The sequence below is a fragment of the Rattus norvegicus genome, chromosome 9 (genome assembly GCF_036323735.1).
Source record: "Rattus norvegicus strain BN/NHsdMcwi chromosome 9, GRCr8, whole genome shotgun sequence".
NCBI classification, from domain to species: Eukaryota; Metazoa; Chordata; class Mammalia; order Rodentia; family Muridae; genus Rattus; species Rattus norvegicus.
In genome coordinates this window covers 109,751,514-109,772,941 of record NC_086027.1, presented here as the reverse complement: position 1 = coordinate 109,772,941, position 21,428 = coordinate 109,751,514, and the positions used below count along the sequence as shown (strand labels likewise).

Here is a 21,428-nt window from a genome sequence, read left to right as displayed (position 1 = left end):
TTAGCCTGAGTAAGTGCCCATGTCAGGACATACGATAGCTTTATTGCCATAGATGCCAGGAAGAGTCAGGCCTCCTCCCCCACACACTAGTGTCTTTTTCTTAAGGCAGGCATAAATGAGAGGTGTGTACAATGAGATTCGGAGGCCTTAATGTCTCCCCAGAGATCAGTTGGCCGCTTTAGACAGGAGTAAGAAGTGAGTGCTGATAGGAGACATTTTAATTGTGTCCTGAAAAACCAGAAGCATTGCTGTGATGTTTCAAGGGAGCAGACTTCAAGCTTAAGGACATGACCACCACTGGGGCAAGTTAAACAGGAGCTCTTTCGAGCTATAGAATCTGCATTCTTCTTCCCGTGGACACAGAAACCTGCCCAGGCCAATCAGCTAGTCAGAATTAATATCCTTGGCTCTCACTGCAAGGATAATAGTAACAGCCTCTCGCCCCTCCTAGAGGGACAGATGTTCAGAGAAAACAGTGAACTCCCTTAGCTTTGCTACTAAGTCATGAGAGAATGACCAGCAGGTTAGGCCTGCTATAAAGTTGCCCAGGACTATAATTTTGATGTTCATTTTCCATAATTTTATTTTCCAGGGAATGTCAATTGCCTCTCTAGTGTCTAGAGATATGAGAGATTTCATGTTTCTTGTTTCTTTCTCTTTTCTTCCTTCCTTCATTTCTTCCTTCCTTCCTATCTACCTACCTTCCTTCCCTCTTTCCTTCTTTCCTTCCTTCCTTTCTTCCTCCTTCCTTCCTACCTACTTACCTACCTTCTTCCCTTTCCTTCTTTCTTCTTTCCTTCCTTCCTGCCTTCCTTCCTTCCTCCCTTCCTACCTACCTACCTTCCTCCCCTCTTTCCTTCTTTCCTTCCTTCCTTCCTTCCTTCCTTCCTTCCTCCCTTCCTTCCTCCCTTCCTACCTTTCTACCTACTTCCCCTCTTTCCTTCTTTCCTTCCTTCCTTCTTGCCCTCCTTCCTTCCTCCCTTCCTACCTACCTACCTCCTTCCCCTCTTTCCTTCTTCTCCTCTTTCTTTCTTTCCTTCTTTCCTTCCTTCCTTTTTTTTTTCCTTCTGATAATAAAGAAGCATACTGAGGCCAATTCTGTTGCTAAGAAAATCACCTTTGAATTCAACTAGTGATAAAATGCAAACATCAAAAAGCTCTCACACATAAGCGTATGTCAGTGTCTTCTAAGAAACAAGGTCTTCTTCCTCCTACAGAACTTGGAATTCACAGTGTCCCCAGATCTATGATCATACAACTAACTGATAGATGCCTGAAAAGTTTTGGCAGGATGTAGGTTAGTGGATGGGTGGGTGTGTGTACTTAAGAGACTGCCGGGGCTGGGGATTTAGCTCAGTGGTAGAGCGCTTACCTAGGAAGCGCAAGGCCCTGGGTTCGGTCCCCAGCTCTGAAAAAAAAAAAAAAAAAAAAAAAAAAAGAGAGACTGCCGGCAAGCATCCTCACTAACAGGTGAGGGGAGCTGAGTCACAATGCCCAGAAATACGAATGTGTTAACAGATTTGAGTGTTTCTCTTTATTTCCTAGAAAATTCCAGCCAGTCACAGTTGGCCGTTCTTTTCCCACTCTGTTGACTCTTTCAATTAACAGTGGTCTCCTTTAGCCAGCTCTTGATGTACACACAGGCTTTAGGGACCCAGCGAGCCTGAAAGGTTCTACTGCATGTTCTCAGTGATGTGTTCTAATTCACCTGTCTGTGGAATGCATCTGTCTTTATTGTTTGCTTGCACACGCTGCCTGCCAGTTTCCTACCTTCAGGGATACAGGATGATCTCAGGGCAGACATATGCCACGTTACATGCTCCAAAATACCATTAGTGTTCTCAGTTAGCCGCTGAAACCCCTGTGTGGCGGAATCCTGTAACTAAGAGGCAAGGCTCCATTTGGCTTCTAAAAAGGAACATTTTCTTCTGCCAAGCCACACTCACTACTACAAGTAGTAATAAGCTCTCATATGTAGGTTTAATTTCCATTAGGAGAGATTTTTTTTTTCTACTTAGGAGCTTCAACTTAGAATTCTGAAATTTCCTCCCAAGTTATCCAAATGATGTCCAGTTTCTTATTAAATGCCAGGGGTAAGGGGTGCGGGTGGCGGTGGTGATTGTATAGATTCACCATCAAGGATCCGTTTTAATCAAAGCGTGCCTTGTAGAATCCCGATCACGAACATCATATTGTAGGAACAAGACCATGCAGTGGGTCTTCTCATTTGAGGGAAACACAGGGAAATGTGGCTCTCCCCACTGAGCAAACGTACCCTTATCATGACGTGTGTGGTAGGTGAATATATGTGAGGCTAAAGTAATGGACCCCACAGCTCTCAGAAACGCTGATTCCAAAGGTTATCTGCCACGCAAGGTTTGAAAGGTCTATTCAAACGTAACTTCACTTAGAAGAACACCAGTCATTCTGCAAAGTTCCTTCACTGTACCCTGAGCTGAGTGAACCTGGAACGATGGTTAGCTTTGCCGAGCCACTGCAAGGGGTGTAAAGTGTCGAAGCCCCACCCTGCATACTTGCCCCTAGCATAGAAATGCAGCTTGGCTGTCTTTTAACCAGACATCGCCGGGCTTCGCCAGGTGAAAGATTGAGTGATATATTGTTCAGGAAGGGTGGAGAAGAACCCCAGTAGGTGATGTAATTTCAGGTGTATAAATATAAGTGATGTTTCAAAATGAGCTGTGGAATCCTCAGGGTTTATGGTTCCTTTATAATTAAGCCTGAAGTGCTCCATTGTTTTGATTGACACCATATTGGTGCTCTTAAGAATGTGATTTGGATTTTAATTTCAGGGCTATTAGGGGCCTTTACTTCTGCCTCCTGTTAACTACAGATTTAATTAATGCATTGCCAGGGTTGGGAAGGAGCAGAGAAAGGATGAGGGCCCACATGTATTCCTACGCTGGGCGGGATTTACCTTCCTGTTCTCCATCCCTAACCTTTTTTTAGTCTCCTAAGCTAAAAGCAATCTCTCTGGGTTTGCTAAAGTCCTGGAAAGGAGAACAGATTTAACAAAGGGCTGCTGGGGCTCCTCCACGAAGACCCACTGAAATGACAGGATCCCCTCTCGGGCAGAAGACTTAATTCCGAGAACACACGTCACTTAGTTCACATGGGACGTGATGGGGATGAGTGGAAACTTCTAGAGAGTGTGAGCCAGAGAGAGAGAGAGAGAGAGAGAGAGAGAGAGAGAGAGAGAGAGAATATCCCTCTAGGACAGATAATAGAGAGTATGACTCTCCCCAGTAAGAAAATGTACCCTTCATGTGACATTCATGGGGTTAAAGTAACAGACAATCTATTAAGAGGCACAAAGTAGGTCACCAAAGGGTGTCAGGGATCATCTTGTGGGGCCTTCATATTTGAGAACAAATATTGGAGTCTCACTTGTTACTTCTCTCTCTCTCTCTCTCTCTCTCTCTCTCTCTCTCTCTCTCTCTCTCTCTCTTTCTCTCTGATTGACCAGTCAGCAGATCGCAAGTAGCAATTCTTGCGTCCCCAGGGGAAGTCCCCCTGATGCCGAAAGGAAATCTGCTCAGAGGCCAACTGTCAGCTCCAAAAACATGTCCAGAGGTCATCTGGGCTAAAAGCATAAGCCAGACCAGACGGGAGGAAGGAGATGGGCCGGGCACATTAGAGAACCGTACGGCTCATGGGCAAGCCTCCAATCTATCTTTGGGCACTAATTACTGCAAAGTTCCCATTTCGAAGTTAAGCCTGTTAATCATGCAGATCGGGGAGGCCATCCAGAGTCAGAGGCAGCCTCGTAGAACACTTTACAGCTAAATAAAAGAAGCTTAACTCACTTAATCCATTTTATTTAGAGGGAAATTTGCATCCACACTGATAATTTATGTGCCAAGCCTCAGTCTGATAAAAATAAGAATAGTCAAGTTCAAGTAATTTAATCCGGGAGATGCAGGGCCTGTAATAGAAATAGCAGCGTAATTGATTCCTAATTGTAGGCAGCCCAGTGGGTACGGGATTTCTGAAGTTTCCTGGGTATTATAGATAGTTTATTTAAAACACTGTTGTCTTGACATTTAATATTTCACATCTGAAAATACACATAGGCAGCAACAACCAAACATTCAACCTCGATCTCGTGGGATGCCTAGAAGGAAGAGAATGAGCCACCCAGTCTGGTTAACCACTAATATGCCCACATAACTCTTCCCTTCCCTTCCAGTGCCTTACTTCCTCTCACAGTACTTCAGTTTTAAAGGTGCTCTCCACAGTTTGTGCAAAGTGCATCTGACTGGTAGCAAACCAGAGTAGCTTCTGCAGCAAATATTATACGGTGGTGTGCACAGTTTTCCCCTTGGTTCTAAGGCAGGGTATAAATATTGTGAAGGAAGTCCAATTTTCCCCGCCTCTCCTTTGTTTGCTGTAAATAATGAGTGATTATGCAGACATGAAAGTCAATGGTGGCACAAGGTTCATTACCCTACTTTGCAGAGGGTGGCGAGGTCTGTTAACAGCAGGCTACTGCAAGAGTGTTATTAAGGATGTGAAATCTCATTGGAATGTGTGCTTTCTATTTGAACAGATGACACCGTACATGAGTCAGCCGAGCCATCCCGCGGAGAGAACGCGGCACAAACACCAAGGATACCCAGCCGCCTTTTGGCAATCCTACTGTTCCTCCTGGCGATGCTTTTGACATTATAGCACAGTCTCCTCCCGTCACCTGTCACAGAAAACATCAGGGTCTTGGAACACCAGAGATCCACCTAAACTGCTCATCCCAAGAAGGGACTTGTTATCGGTTTTTGGCAGATGTCAGATTTTTGTTTTCTTTCCTTCCGCCTGATTTTTAAGCAACAACTTGGGGTTGTTTGGGGGCGGGGGCTAAACTAGTTGCTGCCCCCTTCACCCTGCCCCACCCCCTAGCCCTTGCCCTTGACTCCTCTCAACCCCCTTCCCAATTAAATGGAGTCCAGATAAAAATGCCAGATTGTCGTAGTGACAGCAGAGGGTCTTGGCCTCCTGTGCATTGTCCTCTAGAGCTCACCTCCGTAAGCTCAGGGTGTTGACCGTATGCACACGAGAGAAAATATGGGCAGATGCTGCCTGTAATGTCCAGGCCCAAGAGGGGTGGCCTCTCCTATAGAATACCTACGCCTTCACAGTCCGACAGGAAGGTGATTGTGTGGAATGTGGTGTTGGCCCGTCAGGTCCAGAGGGGCAGAGTTAAGAATAGGCATAATATTATACCACATCCTCTAGGAGTGTAGAAGTGAGCAGGCTTCTCAAAGGTCCAGATACTAGTTTTTATTTCATCAAATGGGACTGTCTTGAAGCATTTTCTTTTTTTCCCCAGCAAAACTTGGGCTGTGTCAAAGAAGCCTCTCCTCCCAGAAGGAGGGTTGGATGCAGGGATGCTAATACAGAGGAAGTGCGACACTGAGAAAAATGAGCTGTTACTGGGGGTGCGAGTGCCTCTAACTTTTTAGTGACTGGGCAGTGCATACCCGAGGGTTTATTTTTTTTTTTTCCTTTAAATACAGTTCACCATGGTGCTACAACTTTTTTTTCTTTTTAGGAGTTCAAAGAGGCATTTTTATGAATAAAGTGACCTTCCCCAAGGCTGCCAAGCCAGGGTTGATGAGTAGAGAGTAGAATAGCTTTGGCTACTCCTCTGGGGACAATATGTACAAGGAAAGAGAGTCTGGCCAGAGGAGGTGCGATTTGGCTTTGCTGGAGCTCCAGTGTGCTGTGGCCTTTCCCCAACTCCCACCCCGATACCCACGTTCTGTTCCGTGCTCCGTGACTACAAGGGGACTCAGACACAAACCCTGTCACCAGGAGAGTCAGTCAGCACTACTTGGGAGGGCTAAAGGGAAATTTGGAATAAAAGTTCCAAAGTTTGGAATAAGAAATTCAAGTGTTGATTTTTATCTCCTTTCCCTTTCTGACACAGCCTGAAGCGTAGGGGGAACACATGTTTGTTTATCTGTGGGATATAAACAAGATGGAGTCCCAAAGACTTTGACAAAATATTTTTTTAAAAATCCACTAGAATAGAAAATACATTATTTAGATATACTTTATGCTGAGAGCGAGTATATATATGCTTGTCCTATTTAAACTTGTGAGGAAAAAGTGGTATCCCTTGATACATTTAGAAACACAGGGGGTTATCTTGTTTCATAGTAGGGTTGGGGCAGAAGAATGAACACAGAATGACCCTGTTTTTAAAGAACCTTAGCATGGCCAAGGGGGCAGTTACAGCCAATTGCGAGGAAACACAAGCCGTGGGGTTTCCCCTCGTGGGGTGTCGAGAATTTCAAATCCCAAAGCCTAGACAGGGAATAACGTAGACCAAGGAAAGGCGACCTAGCCTACTTTTGCTATTGTACGACATCAACAGAACCACGCCTTTGTCAACAAGCAAGTCAGTAAATGCAACGATCAGGTGATGTGGAAAATTGAGGGCATTCCAGTTTAAGACAAAGAATAAGGATTTTTTTTTATATATTCGTTTTTAAGATGTATATGTAAAAAAAAAGAGTTCACATTATAGATGGACTTCATGAATCGGAAATTGCTTAGAATTGTGAGTGGTTTCAAACTAGAAAAATATGTGAGTGGAAGGCAGCTGTGAACGAACTGCACCCTAGAGAGTTGTACGCACGTTGGAATGTAAGCTGGGCTTACTTACCTGGTCCCTTTGGAGTAGAGGCGACTGGAGTCTGCTCTCACCTGAACCATGTGACCGGAGTCGCCAGCCTCAAAGATATATAGTTAGTTCTCTTCCCTCTTCTCCCAACACCCGAGACCTCTCTGGAGTTGCAGAGTCTCATCACAGAAGGCGCCCGCCATTTCACCGAAACGGAACTTCAAAGCATTGGATTTCTTGGCCTTTATTTATCGCTCGACACTCTCAGTGATATCCAGATATATTCTTTTCATTAATAGTTACAGGTTTGTGGGTTAGTGGGATTTCAGTAAAGGGAGAAAAAAAAAATCCCTTCTAAGATGGGTCAATAGAACCAAGATAAAACTGCATGTTACTACAGTCAAGGACACCAAGTGATCCTGTGATGATTCCAGTTAGTCCTAAAGGCATTAGCAGTACTAATGTCATTGTAGAAATGGTGAGTTCTGTGATTCTAGCATTTGTCTCTAACAAATGATCAAATAATTCCTCATGGCCCTCTCTGCCATTGTCTTTCATTTCCCACTGTGCAATTAGACCCTTTTTACTTCACTGCCGTGCCACCGATGATTAAGTTAAAAAATGAAAAAAAAAAAAAGAAAAAAGAAAAAAAGAAAAACCTTCCACGCCAGTAGACAATATGCGTTTTACCTGTGACATAACCTTAGCTAATACGCTTGTGCAGAGTTTTCAAGACGATTGGTGTCAGACAGTTTTTAATCTTGTCCAAAAAATAATAATAATAATAATAATGCGCTGGTGGCTTTTTGTGGTGTTGTTACAGTCCTCTGTGGGCTTAGGATGTCGGTGCAACTTGGTAGTTGGTTTAATTTTAAAATCAATGGAAAAACAGGAAGGGCAGCCCTGGAGCCCCTAGCCCCAGTTGGTCAAACCCCAGCGACCTTTGCCCCTGGTTGCCAAGGGCTTTGCAACATGAAGCAGGGAATAAAGATCTGTCTGTTTAGTGGATACTGTGTATCCTTTAATAGACCAGGTAACAGTTCGTGTTAGTTTTAGACTATTGTTTTGTACTGTACTTTCTTGGGTGGCAGAGGAAAGAAAAGTTAAAATGTTAAAAAAAAAAAAAACTGCGTTCTTTAATTCTGTATTATTAGCGACCTCTGTTGTATATAGTGTTTGATAATAAAGTATTAATTTGATTCTTATGTCTTTTGTAAGTGAAAAACAGACTTTCAGGATACAAAACATGCATTGAGGCTTTGAAACATCCAATGTATACATGGCTGAGAAGTCACAAGTGACTGGAACTCCATACTGGACCACTCCATCAGCTCCATCGTCTTGCGAAAGACCGGAAACAACAGGACTGCATTGATTGACATTTTTGTCCTCAGTGTTTTCAAGGTCTGATGTCGGAGCACTGTGGTCCTTCCCCTCACCCCCCAAGCATGTGGTTTGAAAAGGTTTAGATGACTTAGAAATGGTTCTGTACTTTGGTTTGGTTTTTGTTTGTCATTCTCCCCCGGAAAGTCTTGTGAGTATCACGTGCGGCTCAGACTCAGGATGCAGATCAGTCCCTTTTGGAAGGCTCAGTGGGGCTGTTTCCCTCTCTGCGTCTTTGTGAAAGGAAGAGTCACAGTACCTGTGGGCTTTCAGGGACTCTGTTTTTCTCCTGTGCCTTAGCAACGGCTGCAGCCATTTTATTAGTTTCACAAAATTAGAAAAACAGTTTTAAACTCCTCCTTACCATTCATTGCTCTCAGAGTTGTGGTGACCAGATTTTTTTCTTTTGAAAACCACATCCACCACCAACACCCCTATTTGCCTCTCTCTCCCAACCCCCAACTCTCTCTCTCTCCTCTCTCTCTCTCTCTCTCTCTCTCGCTCTCTCGCTCTCTCGCTCTCTCGCTCTCTCGCTCTCTCTCTCGCTCTCTCTTGCTCTCTTGCTTTCTCTCTCTCTTGCTCTCTCGCTTTCTCTCTGCTCTCTCTCTCTCTCTCTCTCTCTCTCTCTCTCTCTCTCTCTCTTACCCCACCCCCACATTCTATTTTTCCTCAGAGCCGTGAATGGGCAGGTCTGTCTCTGGTTTGGCACCGCTGAGTTCTTCCCACGCATTTGCCCCAGAGCTGCTCGGATGTGAGACGAAATCTCCCTACAATGGGCTCGCTCCCATTGTTTGTACAGTTTAATAGATGCTGCCACGTTGGAGGTTACCCATGAGTCAGAAATCCGTTTTCCATGCTTACTCTTGACACCGCATTGAAGCCACTCACCGTGTGTGCGTCTGGGTGTGAAGTCCAGCTCCTTCCGTGCAGCCCTGTGCTTGGACTCCCTGCCTTGCTGTCCTTTGCACCTCTCATCGAGTGCTGTTTTGAAATGCTGACATTATATAAACGTAAAAGAAAATGTAAAAAAAAAATTAAAACACACACACACAAATCCATACGATCTGTATTTGTATATACACGTGTCCGTACAACTATACCTAAATAAAAATTAAAGATTTTCATCATTTTAATTGGAGCCCTTCTTCTACTTCTTTTTCCTTAAATTATACCTTTATTTCAGGGGCTAGCTATACTCTACCATTTTTTTTACAAACTTTCTGTGGACAGAAAGGATAATATGACACAGAGAAGATCCGGGAGGAGCAAAGAATGCAGTGTACAAACAATAGCACATTTATTCTGATGAGATAGTCCAACTTCTGCCTTGTTGGCATTCGAACCTTAAAGCAGGCAGTATGACAAGCCTTGTATCTTAAGCGATGTAAGCACATGAGGAGTACACACATTACACGCATTGTGTTTCTAGTTTACATCTATTTTTCTATCCCATCAAGTTAAAGGCCAAATAACCATTTCCTAGCCGTCATCTCACACTTCAGAAAAGGTAATAGAAATAATTGTTCTGTTTCAGTAGAGCCCAAACCTCAGTTCTCACTATCAAGGAAGAATGGCCTTCCTGGGTATGTCCGCGGCAAGTCACATGGTGCAAGTCACGTGGTGCGAGTCCCGCGGTGCGAGTCCCGTGGTGCAAGACATGTGATATCTTCACCACCCCCACCCCACCCTCCCCCGACCCCCATTCACGGATCTAAATGTGGCAACATTTTAAAAGTGACTTGGGTCGGTGTGAAGTCCACTTTGCCTCAGTGATGTTTTTGTCCTTGAGGACAACACCAATAAAAGTGCAGTCAGAAAAGTCCATCTGTAGAGGGAAACCCAGCAAATGTGTGATGTAACTGACAACCTCCTATACTACGGAGACTTGGCTTTAATGACCTGATATTAACATTAAGCTCGTCAAGAGCTTCTTACGATAATTATTCGGCAGGGTACTAAACGCTAATAGTTTACCCTGACTTTTTCCTTTCGATAGACATGACAGCTTTGCAGACCGAAAAGCAAGACCATTTTTAGTAAGATGTACTGGGCTCTGTATGGGACATTCCTAACCAGAAGAGCCTTATTTTATTATCACTGCCATCTTCACTCACCATCATCACCCAAAGCACTGAAGCAGTCAGGATGTTCTCAGTGCTGTATGGGAAGGTCTTCACAGTCTGTACTTGCCGTGTTTGCAACGTGAGCTGAGGCAGGCTTTATGTGCAAGCATACAGATGATCGCGTACCGGTAATGGTATAAAATTCGGGCCTTTATAACATGCGTAAATAGCTGGATGACTTTTGTGTTCGAGTTGAGTGAGGGAAATTGGGGACTTTAAGATTAGGAAACTCAAAGGAAATCATATAAACAATGGTCGAAATGAAGTTAGGAACGCCTTACAAAATTCAAAACTTGGTAAGTGAAAAGCTACTGTCAGCTCTACAAGAGATGGCATCATGGGATGGCCTATCACGGCTGCCGTGACACTGCCTGCAAACGTGAGAGAACCCAAGACAAGATGAGTGTCCCTAAACAAACTCTGAGTGTGTTGGTTCCAAGAAATTGTTGTTTCTTCCCCTAAGGTTATGGGGCCATTGGAAAAGGGTGACAACTTCAGGTCCCACTTTATGTAGGTCTTAGCTGCTCCTGAATCCATGTCTGTATGTTAAACAGCTCAGGATCCCCACGAAGAGGAAGGTTACACATGCATATGTATGCACACAATCATGGTGCACATGCGCACGCACATGATTAAGGAGACAAAACACAGTGTGAAACATGTAAACGGATGGGCAATTTGATCATAGCTGTGACTTTCAAGTGAGGAACACTCCAAAGAGAGTGTTAGCCACACTAAAGGCAAAGCGAGCTGGACCAGAGACGGCAGACCAGTGAGCAATGATGTCACAGGAACCACACGTTTTTGTCAAGAGGGCATTTGGAATTTGGAGTCCTTTGAGATACTCAATATAAACACTCACCGACTATTTAACATCCAGATTGCCATGCATTGTGTAAATAAAGGACAAAAACATATCAGAACCTCATATCTCATGGGAACAAATAGTAAATATAGGTGCTATGAAAATTCAAGTGTTTCCGAGAAATCATTCATTGATCACAACGGTTTCATAGGAACTGTTTGTAAAACAGCTTCTTAGAGATTTCTTGCAAAGCTGTATCGTGTCCAGCTAATCACATCGCAATCCTTTAGGAAGGCATTGTAAAACTGCTGTGGGAAGCAGTATGTTTTCCCTTTGGAAAAGAGATTCCAAAAAATCATAAATAACTAATCAGGCCAGTCTTATGTCAGTTTTTTAGGGCGATATCTTCCATTTTATTAAGTCGTTCAGCAGATAAAGGCGTGTGTATGCCTACCTTTAAAACGGAACTATTTCTGCTTCACTCTGAGTGGCGAAGCTGTATCAGCTCTGTCCCTTGGTTCAAATGCAGAGTGAATAAATGCCGAGGATTCAAAGAAGAAGAAAAGACAGGGAATTTGCCTCGCACAGGAAACATCCAGGGGTATCACCAAGGTTTAGTTAGAGGTGATTTATCAAGCCATACTTGAGAAGAACTTAGCACCTAGTCACCGGGCATCACTGTTGCAAATGGTATTTCCAGGTGAGTCTCCAGTCTCCTTCCTGTTCCCAAGCAGATTTTGAACCTTTCATGTGGGATTTCTGGGCTCGACCCTTAGCACTGAGGAGAAGACGTAGGAACAGTGGCCTCCTGTTCATTCAGCTAGCCCCAACATGAGGAAGTGTTTGTTCTCACCATCACAGATTGCCACACTCTCCTCAATGGCCTCTGCACACATTGAGACAGAGGCATGATTTCATTGCTTGTATGAAATGCCCCCCTGTTGGTTCGAAGTGTGTTCCGAGCTCTGCCTTGTTGTTGCCAACAACAGCACTCAGTGCTAGGAGCTGAAGGCAGATGAATCCAAAGGAGGGGGGAGGAGCAAACAAGCCCTGCTAGTTTCTCTTCTTATTTGCTGTGGCTATGTATTTATTAATTATCTGTCCGTTTGTCTGTCTTTACTTGAACAGGAGGTTTTTCTCTATCATCGACAAGAGAAACCTCCACCACGACAGCCCTAACACAGCGGCTATGGGGGGAAAAATCCCAGTGTCAGAGCTACAGGAGGGACAAGGGCAGACCTGACCATTTGGCTTAAACCCCAGCACCTCAAGGATGCTGTCAATCAATGTTAATCAGAAGAATTCAATCTGGTGGGTGGTTCTCCGAGTCAATAACGTGCTTTGAAATACCCTGGATTTCCACCATGATTATTCAAGCAAGAACTTCAGTGTCACTTGGTAACACTCGGATGCTTGTCAATCCTGACAAGGAGACAAAGGGAGGGATGGGAGGGAAAAATCTCAAAGAGAGATGACAATGGGGAAATAGGACCAAATATTTTCGCCTGCTGTTTTGTTCACAAGTACCAGGTGCTCCTTCAAACCGCAAGTAAGCTTTGAGATGTAAGGAAGCCAAAGTAGTTTTCTTTCCTTCCCGGCCATGAAACAAGCCCCTAAAACAAGAGGGAGAACAAGGTCTTTCTCAAACGCGTCCCTGAAAGTGAATTTTGTCATCATGATTTTTTTGGGTGTTTAGACCTTGCTATTCTTTTACTTTTGATCCTGTCTGTACCCTGGGCACACCTCCAAACCCACCCCACAGGAAAGGCCTGTGATTTGTATGACAGAGTGTGACGAGTGTTTGCTCCGGAATACGTGTTCTGGTTTACCAGCTCGGGACACATTTTCTACAGTGGAGGGGACAGGACAATCTCTGTCTTTCTCTATTTTTTACTAAAGACAGTGTGGCAGCCCGAAAGCCTACTCCATTTATTTCTCCTGCAGGGAGCCAGCGTGTTCCTTCTGGAAGATGCAGGTACTTAAAATAGTAATATGCTTTGTGGTTTATAGAAAGTATTTCATCCCAAGATCTCAAAGGCATGAAGAATAAAATATAAACCAATGGCTCTTTCCAACAGGCTTGGAAGAATTAACTGGAAAGGGAGTTTGCCATCTTCCCTCCCCTACAAGAACAGAGCCCAGCACACTGTTTAACCCAGGTATCCCCAGGAAAGGAGGAGAGGCAAGTTCCAGTACGATTTGGAGAAAAGCCCCAGTCTGTTGCTCCCCATTCCTAAGAACTTAAAAACCAGGGTTGAAGGGAAAACAAATGACATGTTTATCCCCCTTTTAAAGGAAGTTTCCGAAGCCCTGCAATCAGGAGAAAGGAACTGGGCCACTTTCCAAATACTTCGTATTTGTGAGTCACTGGGTTTACCATAAAAGTTTACTCTTCAATTTAACTTTCTTCTCTAATTTCTCAAGTCATTGCATGCCTCTTGGACATAGTCAAACTCATCTCTAAAACTTGGGGAAAGGTTAATTAATCCTAGGTATCTAGACTGAATAGACTGAATTCAGGACTCATGTAGAAATCAACACCCACAGATGCCCCAAGTGCTTGATATAAAACACTGTCTTTTTTTTTTTTTTAAACCACAGGCATCCGTCCTTCTGCATGCCTTAAATCATATCTCTCCCCTTTGCAATATCTAACGTGAGTAAGCACTCTGAAAATAGTTCTGGGGCTGTTTGGGAATAATGACAAGCAAAAGGGCTACACTGTTAGCACAGATGCATTTTCAAAGAGCGGTTGGTTGAATCCATAGGTGCCAAACCTGACACATGAGGAGAAACAACTGTAATGTGTATTATGAGTTTTTCCAGGTGCCGCCCCTCCCCTAGCCACCACCATCCCACCCCCATCCACACACACACACACACACACACACTCACACTCACACTCTCACACTCACACACTCACACACACAATCACACACACACACTCACACACACACACTCACACACACTCACTCACACACACACACTCACACACACACTCACACACTCACACACTCACACGCTCACACACACACTCACACTCACACGCTCACACTCACACGCTCACACACACTCACACACTCACACACACACTCACACACACTCACACACTCACACACACACTCACACACACATACTCACACACACTCACACACACACTCACACTCACACACACTCACACACACACTCACACACACACTCACACACACACTCACACACTCACACACTCACACACTCACACACTCACACACACACACTTGGGCTTTTATTTTTTTTACATTCTCTAGTTTTATGTCGTATGCAATGTGGCATTTGAAAGGACACTGAGGATCGTGTGAGACATATTTGAAATCAGTCTAAGGGCATAGGGCAAAAACGTGGCAGTTAAAAGAAATCAAGGCAGGGGTGGGGGGATGACCGGCCGACCATGACAATATTCGCATATCTGACCACACTGTAGAGACTTCCCGGAGCTCCGCTGCACAGGGAAACCATCTGCTCTGGCAGAAGCATCGCTTGGCATTAGGGACCCTTGGTGTCTTTCCTTCAATTATGTTTATTTCCTACCCAGAGAGTGACCCAATGTTCCAAGGCCGGCTACAGTCATTATTACAATTAACCTCTTTTGACTGGTGTGGCTGGCTTGGCACGAGAGTGTGTGACTCTGAGACAGAAGGACTAGAGCCTGTACCTTCAGGAGTCTAACTAGTTTGGACATAAAGGTTCTGCAGAAATGACCAAAATTCTTCTTGGCTTCAAGAATTCCTTATATTCACTTTCCAGGGCTCTGTTAGTGTGAGCTTGGAGCTGGCATAAATTACACACCCTTACTTCTGCTTGGTTCTCGCTTTGAGAGTACCATGAATTAGACTGGCCAGCATTCTCCGTGGTTTCTGCTCTTCCCGGTTCCGGTCAGTATTCAACAGAGTAAGTTAATCTCCCCGGTAAGTGACAGTCCTGCCCCTTGTAACTGTCATGGAATCAATTTTTTTTTTTAACTCAGCTTGAGAGGTGAACTATTAGGAGAGTCTCAAAATTCGGTACTAGCAAGTGCATTCATTAGTAAGCCGAATTGGTTTTAGCTGGATTGTTTGACCGTCCTCATCTCTCAGTCTGGCTTCCCCACTCCCTCTCCCTTTTATCATCCACCCCACCCGTGAGGCCTATTAGCCACTCTGTGGACTGAGAATGATAGCCTCCTTCAAGAGGCTGCTCAAAACAGACACTCGAACCATACTGCCCTGGCCCAATTCTGACAGTACCAGGGAGAGGAAGGCAAAAAGGGGTTTCTCCAGCTGCTGACCAAACCCCTCTAAAATGATAGGAAGAAACAGAAGTCGCGCAAGAAGAGAGCAAAGGTAAGTGGCATAAAGACAGTTTGTAAGCCACACGGTAATCTTCTGGAAGCAGTGTCCCTAGCTGTAAAGAAAAAAAGACAAGACTTGCCAGAAAGAATTGCTTTGCTCTGCCCTGCCCTGCCCTGCCCTGCCCTGCCCTGCCCTGCCCTGCCCTGCCCTGTTTCCCTTCCCTTCCCTTCCCTTCCCTTCCCTTCCCTTCCCTTCCCTTCCCTTCCCTTCCCTTCCCTTCCCTTCTCCCTCTTTCTCTTCTTCTCCTCCTTTCCTCTTTTTCTTCTTTTCTCTTCTCATTCATTCCTTCATTCATTCATTTCTGGGTTTTTAATATTTGTTTATTTACTTATTTATTTATTTATTTTTGAGATAGGATTCCTATGCAAAGCAGGCCTGGCTGTCCTGGAACTCTCTCCATAGACCACCCTGGCCTCTAACTCACAGAGCTCCACCTGCCTCAGCCTCCTAAGGGCTGGGATTAAAGACATCTGCTACCACACCTGGCTAATACACATCTTTTACTGGGAGACTTGCGAAAGCGGCGTTTTCTAGGCTTCCATCTAACCTAGTCTGCCTTCATCATAGGTGCGCACGGCAGACACGTACAGCAGGAGCAGATGTGTGGCAGGTCATGCAAGGATAGGTCTTTGTCCAGCACAACTCTGTACTTGGTGCTACACGTCTGCGCCTTTGGAAGCGTGTCTGGGGTGGTCCTAGAACCTTGGTGCCCTAGTTGTTTGCAGGCAAATAATTCCATTTGGGAGAACATACACAAGAGACTGAAGCAGAGTCTTCACTGTGCCTGCGATTGCTGAGGGGAGCAGGGCAATGCCGACCGACCGTGCCAGATGCCACCTCTCTCCTTCCCAGGATCTGGGATACAGGAGAGGGGCTTGACAGGAGGACTCTAACCTTCCATATAAAACAAGCAAGGGGGCTTGGGGATTTAGCTCAGTGGTAGAGCGCTTGCCTAGCAAGCGCAAGGCCCTGGGTTCAGTCCCCAGCTCTGGAAAAAAACAAAAACAAAAACAAAAAAACAAAAAACAAAAAAACAAGCAAGAATCTCTGAAAACCAGAATGCATGCAAATTCGTCTTTTTCAAAACAGCTTGTTCCCAGGGAAGCTATAGGGTTTTATTTCTTCCTGTCGTAGAAAGCGTCTCCAGAACATTAGGGAGAATCAGAGAGGGAGGTCACAGGTCATGGCAGTTTCTCATCTTAAAATGAAGTTTCCTTTCTATTATATCAAAACGGACTGCTGGGTTTGCTATATAATGCTTTAGTTTTTGTTGCTGTTGTTGTCGTTGTTGTTTTTAATAAGGAAAAATCTAGAAAGGGGAAGTGAGGAACTGAAACCCACCATGTATGTCTTAGTACCCGGAATCCTCCTATTACCAAGTAAATTATATTAAAGGACATGTAAACTTCAATCAGGGTCACTTTATCTAAAGCTACCCACAGGGGAAGGGAAGACAAGTGGTCCCTAAGTGATGAAGCACCTGGACCACTCCACCACTGAGGTTAAGCACTGGGGCTATTGTTTGATGAGTTATTTTCTTTATTTACATTTCAATTGTTAGCCCCCTCCCTGGTTTCCCCTCGGCAACCCCCCTCTTCCATCTCCCCTACACCCTGCTTCTATGAGGGTGCTCCCCCAGCACCTACCCACTCCTGCCTCACCACCCTAGCATTCCACTACCCTGGGGCATCAAGCCTCCACAAGATCAAGGGTCTCCCCTCTTATTGATGCCAGATAAGGCCATCCTCTTCTACATACGCAGCTGAAGCCATGGTTCCCTCCATGTGTGCTCATTGGCTAGTGGTTTAGACCCTGGGAGCTCTGGGGTGTCTAGTTTGTTGATATTGTTGTTCTTCCTATGGGGTTGCAAACCCCTTCAGCTCCTTCAGTCCTTCCCATAGCTTCTCCACTGGGGTCTACACTCAGGCTATTTTTACAGGAGCCTGGCTCCACCCAGGGACAGCTCCCAGTCATCACGTGAGCTAGAGGGTTTTGTCACCCAGTCCACTTGGAGTGGCATAATGAAGCGGTTGGAAGCGAAGGACTATGCCAGTCATTCATCCATGGTCTAGCTGACTGGATAGAGAATGCGGCCCTGATGGAGGGGCAAGGGACAGCAGAGGTCAGCATCCTTGATTGTATCTTGACAAGGAGAGAAACATCTCTCCTACTGAGTAGCTATCCAGCACCTTCGGTGTGTCCCTCACACTAGACAACAGTAGTAGAGTGAGTGGTAAGAGCTAGCTAGGGATGAGAGCAAACGGAACAGGTCGCAATCCTGATATCATGGACCTCTCCTGACAGAGCCTGGCTTCAGCTCTTCAGTTCCTCAGAGCCATGTTCTTCAACTCGGAGTCCCTCTCTATTGCAGCACTGGGATCCATGGCAGGCCACAGTGTGGCTCCTACTCTGAGGATCTCATGAGACTCTGGCTCTATTAGCAACATAGGCGCCCTGTAAAATAAGTCCCCGATACCTGAGTGACAGAGTGAGTCGTAGTTCCTAGCAAGCAAAAAAATTTATTAAGCAGATAGGATGGGCTAAGAGGGTTGTGGAGAAAGCACATTGGAGGCACAGTGGGAGTAATTAATACTGCTGGAATTGAAGACCTGGCTTTGAATTTTAATATCTAACACACTGAAGAAATGGGCTGCGTTTCAAAGGTCACATCTCAATTGACACAATGCATCCAACAACACTGCCCACTTAATTTTCTTGAAGGTGCAGACCTTTTCAATAGGGTTGGATGTAAAATAAATAGTGGGAAGCATCCCTTCTCCCTGGTGCTAACCTGTATCAGGTAGCAGAGGGACAACTAACTAAAGAAAGACTCTAATTAGAGTCTTTGAGATGGGCCAACAAACCATGAGGCAGATGCCGGGCTCTACCACAAATGAGCTCAAGGATCAATAGTTGGAAGAACACAGTCTAATTCCACAGAACTGGACCACAGAGAACTTTCCTTAATTGGTCCTCTGCTTGGGAACCTCGTGTGTTCCCCATTAACATGTGACATTTCTTAACGAAATGATGTATGCCGCCAGCCACTCTAGTACTCGCATGGGTGGGAACTTGTTTCCACACTGCAGAAACCCTCAAGGGAAGTAGAACTTGCTGTACAGTTTCAAATACTCTCAGCGTTTCCCAGTGCCTGTTAGCCGTTATGCTGGGAAAGCTTCTCATTATCAAGCATAAACGCTGTCAGTGGCAGCATGGAAGAATTCTAAACAAGCGCAGGTGAGGGGCAACGTCTACTGGGGTACCTATTTTCTTCTAAAAGCTCATACCATTTAAACGCTCCTTTTCAGTGGTGAGAATGTTTATGCTGAAAGGCAGAAAAGAAATATTTCAAGGCAAGAATTTATGGGACAAAAGATCTCCCTACTGGGAGGGAGACAGCAGTGGGAGAGTGTACATGACTCCAATTCCATTTGAGTGCAGAGGACATTTGCTGGGTTTTCTTTTACTTCCATGCAAAGCTCTCAATATTGATAGGAGAGCATGTAGTTCAGATAAAGTGGATTAGAAGAAGAGAAGGAGGAGGAGGAGGAAGAGGAAGAGGAAGAAGAAGAGGAAGAAGAAGAAGAAGAAGAAGAAGAAGAAGAAGAAGAAGAAGAAGAAGAAGAAGAAGAAGAAGAAGAAGAAGAAAGGAGGAAGAAGGAAGAAGGAAAGAAGGAGGAGGAGGAGAAAGGAGGGGGAAGAAGAAAGAGGAGGAGGAGAAAGGGGGAAGAAGGAAGAAGGAGGAAGAGGAGGAGGAGGAGGAGGAAGAGGAGGAGGAGGAGGAGGAGGAAGAGGAGGAGGAGGAAGAGGAGGAGGAGGAGGAGGAAGAGGAGGAAGAGGAGGAGGAGGAGATGGGTAAAATACTTTTTTAGACACTAAAACTGGGTTGCCTGCCTGGTATTGTAACTCCAAGAAAACGACCACTCTTATCTCAGCTTCAAACTGACGTCAGTAATGGAACAAAACACGAGAAGAAAGGTCCCTGTTAACCAAAGCAGAGGATTTATCTTGTCTCCAAAGACTTCTGGATAAATCCATTAGTAGCACAGACTTACAATCCCTCTCTAGTACAGAGTTTACTCTTATCTTTGGCTAGACACAAAAGCACAATGAAGACAAAGCCAGGCTTTTTTTTTTTTTTTTTTTTTTTTGCCGTGAGCTCCTCCATTGTTCATCCCCTTTAATTATTATTTATATTTTGCATTTGTTTTCAGGTTAAAATAAAATAACATAAAGTGGAAAGGCCACCCAGCATTTCCTGGGCTCTGGTCTCATTAGCCAGACTTCCTTAAAACCCGGGTTACTTCAGAGAAGCTTTGCCAAGTGGCCCAATGAAATGCACACAATTGCCAAGTGTTATGAATATTTATGATGGGTTAATGATGGGATTTTTTTTGCATCCATGAATAATAAAGATTTTTAACAAGAACAGATAAGGAGATGAGGACAAACAGTGAAGTAGTTAACACAAGGGTTGCTCTAGGACCCCCACTGAGAACAGCAGGAGCTGACAGCCCCACTCCCATCCTGCCTCAACTGAGTGCAAGTTGGCACACACAGTTTAGGCTATTTTCTCCCCCTCTCTTAACAGATACATTGAGATAAAGTTTTATCCACATTTTGATGCCTAAGCCCATGGTCTCCCCTGGAGGAGAAGGAAGGGCCTGATACCCAGTACTCCTGTGAAGTGACCTTCCCCTCCAAGCCGCCAACAGAATTCTCTGGTGTGCCTTTCCTGAGCTCCCCTCCTAAAATACAAAGCCCTCCATAGAGGCTGAAGTTGCTGGACCCTCATCCTGGAATCTGCTGACTCTGTTGAAGGCCAATGACCTCAATTTGGAAAGGGACTTTTGTCACATGCTTCTAAAAGGTATGGGTCTCTAACATTTCCTGTAACTCCCAGTGTGAATGCTGGCACTTAGTTCAGTGCCCCGGCCCCAGTCTTCAGCTGCCTCCTCTGGAGTTAAATGACCACTTGCACTCTCACCATAAGAGAGCTAAGCAAACAAGAGCTACTGTAGCAATGGCAAATGAGGGAGCTCTGAACTGGCTTCCAGCTGCCATTCTGATGCTTCACTCAGGGGACTTAAACTCTCCCAGCCTCTCAAGGTAGTTTATTATTCGGTAAACAAGTTATAGAGTACCTAATGTGTACCAGAAATGGTTCTAAGCATTCATAATCTGTGTTATGAATGCTTAAAACACACACACACACACACATACACACACACACACACTGAGGACCTTGGGAATATTAGGCAGATACTCTCTACCACTGAGCTACACTGCCAATACAAATGGGTAGGTGGAGACAGAGTATAAATAACAAACAAATAGGAAAGTGGTAGCTCACTGCTAAAGTGAGGAATAAGGAAACAGGAGTTCTGTGACCATCGTGTGATGGTCATGCCTTACCTGAAAGACTTAAGAAAACGTCTGGAGAAGTTGCATGAAAATCCAGTAATATTTACAGATCTCTTGAAGCATGTCTTTTGTATAATTGCCCAATGGATCTGGTTGTTATGTAATTAACCACGTCTTGCTTTATCTCTTCTGGGAATCTGAAATCCCACATACTCTTTAGAATACTCACAGATAAAGGCACATTCTTCGTAGAAACCTTTAAGCCAAACCAGAAGACTGCCTGATGTTTGGTTTACTTCTAGTATTGGAAGACGTATCCCCATCCTCTTAAATTTATGATTGCAGATTCATAGGAAACCAATTCTCATCTTGGAACCCATTTGGAGAATAAATTAGATGCAGGGGGGAACATTCAAGATAAGAAAGGTCTCATGATTCCTACACTAGCTTCCCCTCTCTGTATTCCTCACCAGGATCCCCGCACAGCCCCACAGCCCAGCTTGCCAATTTTATTAAAGCCTGCTGTGCGGGAATTTCCTTTCTCTGCTTTACTAGCTACCGAGACAACCCAGTCAATGTGATTTTTCACACATTTTCTCTTCCTGTGTTCTGTATCTCAGTGAAATTTCATCTCCGTGACTCACTGCTAAATGTTTCTCATCTGGAATCGCACTCGCTCATAATCTCAAGTAAAGTGCAATGGGAGGAAGCCACAAAAGGAGAGGATAGGCCAAAGTCGTCTTCCC

General features: G+C 44.7%; 1 protein-coding gene across 6 annotated transcripts in view; it reads left to right on the top strand.

Annotated features, from left to right (window-relative positions):
- Efna5 (ephrin A5) overlaps window positions 1-9,156 on the top strand; it is a 278,611-nt gene extending 269,455 nt beyond the window's left edge. For 5 of the 6 annotated variants that reach the window (XM_006245593.5, XM_063266544.1, XM_063266542.1 and 2 more), the window contains one exon: window positions 4,568-9,156. In XM_006245593.5, the coding sequence (XP_006245655.1) occupies window positions 4,568-4,689 (122 nt within the window). In that variant the 3' untranslated portion in view covers window positions 4,690-9,156. 6 annotated transcript variants of the gene reach the window in all.
- The last annotated feature ends 12,272 nt before the right edge of the window (window positions 9,157-21,428 follow it).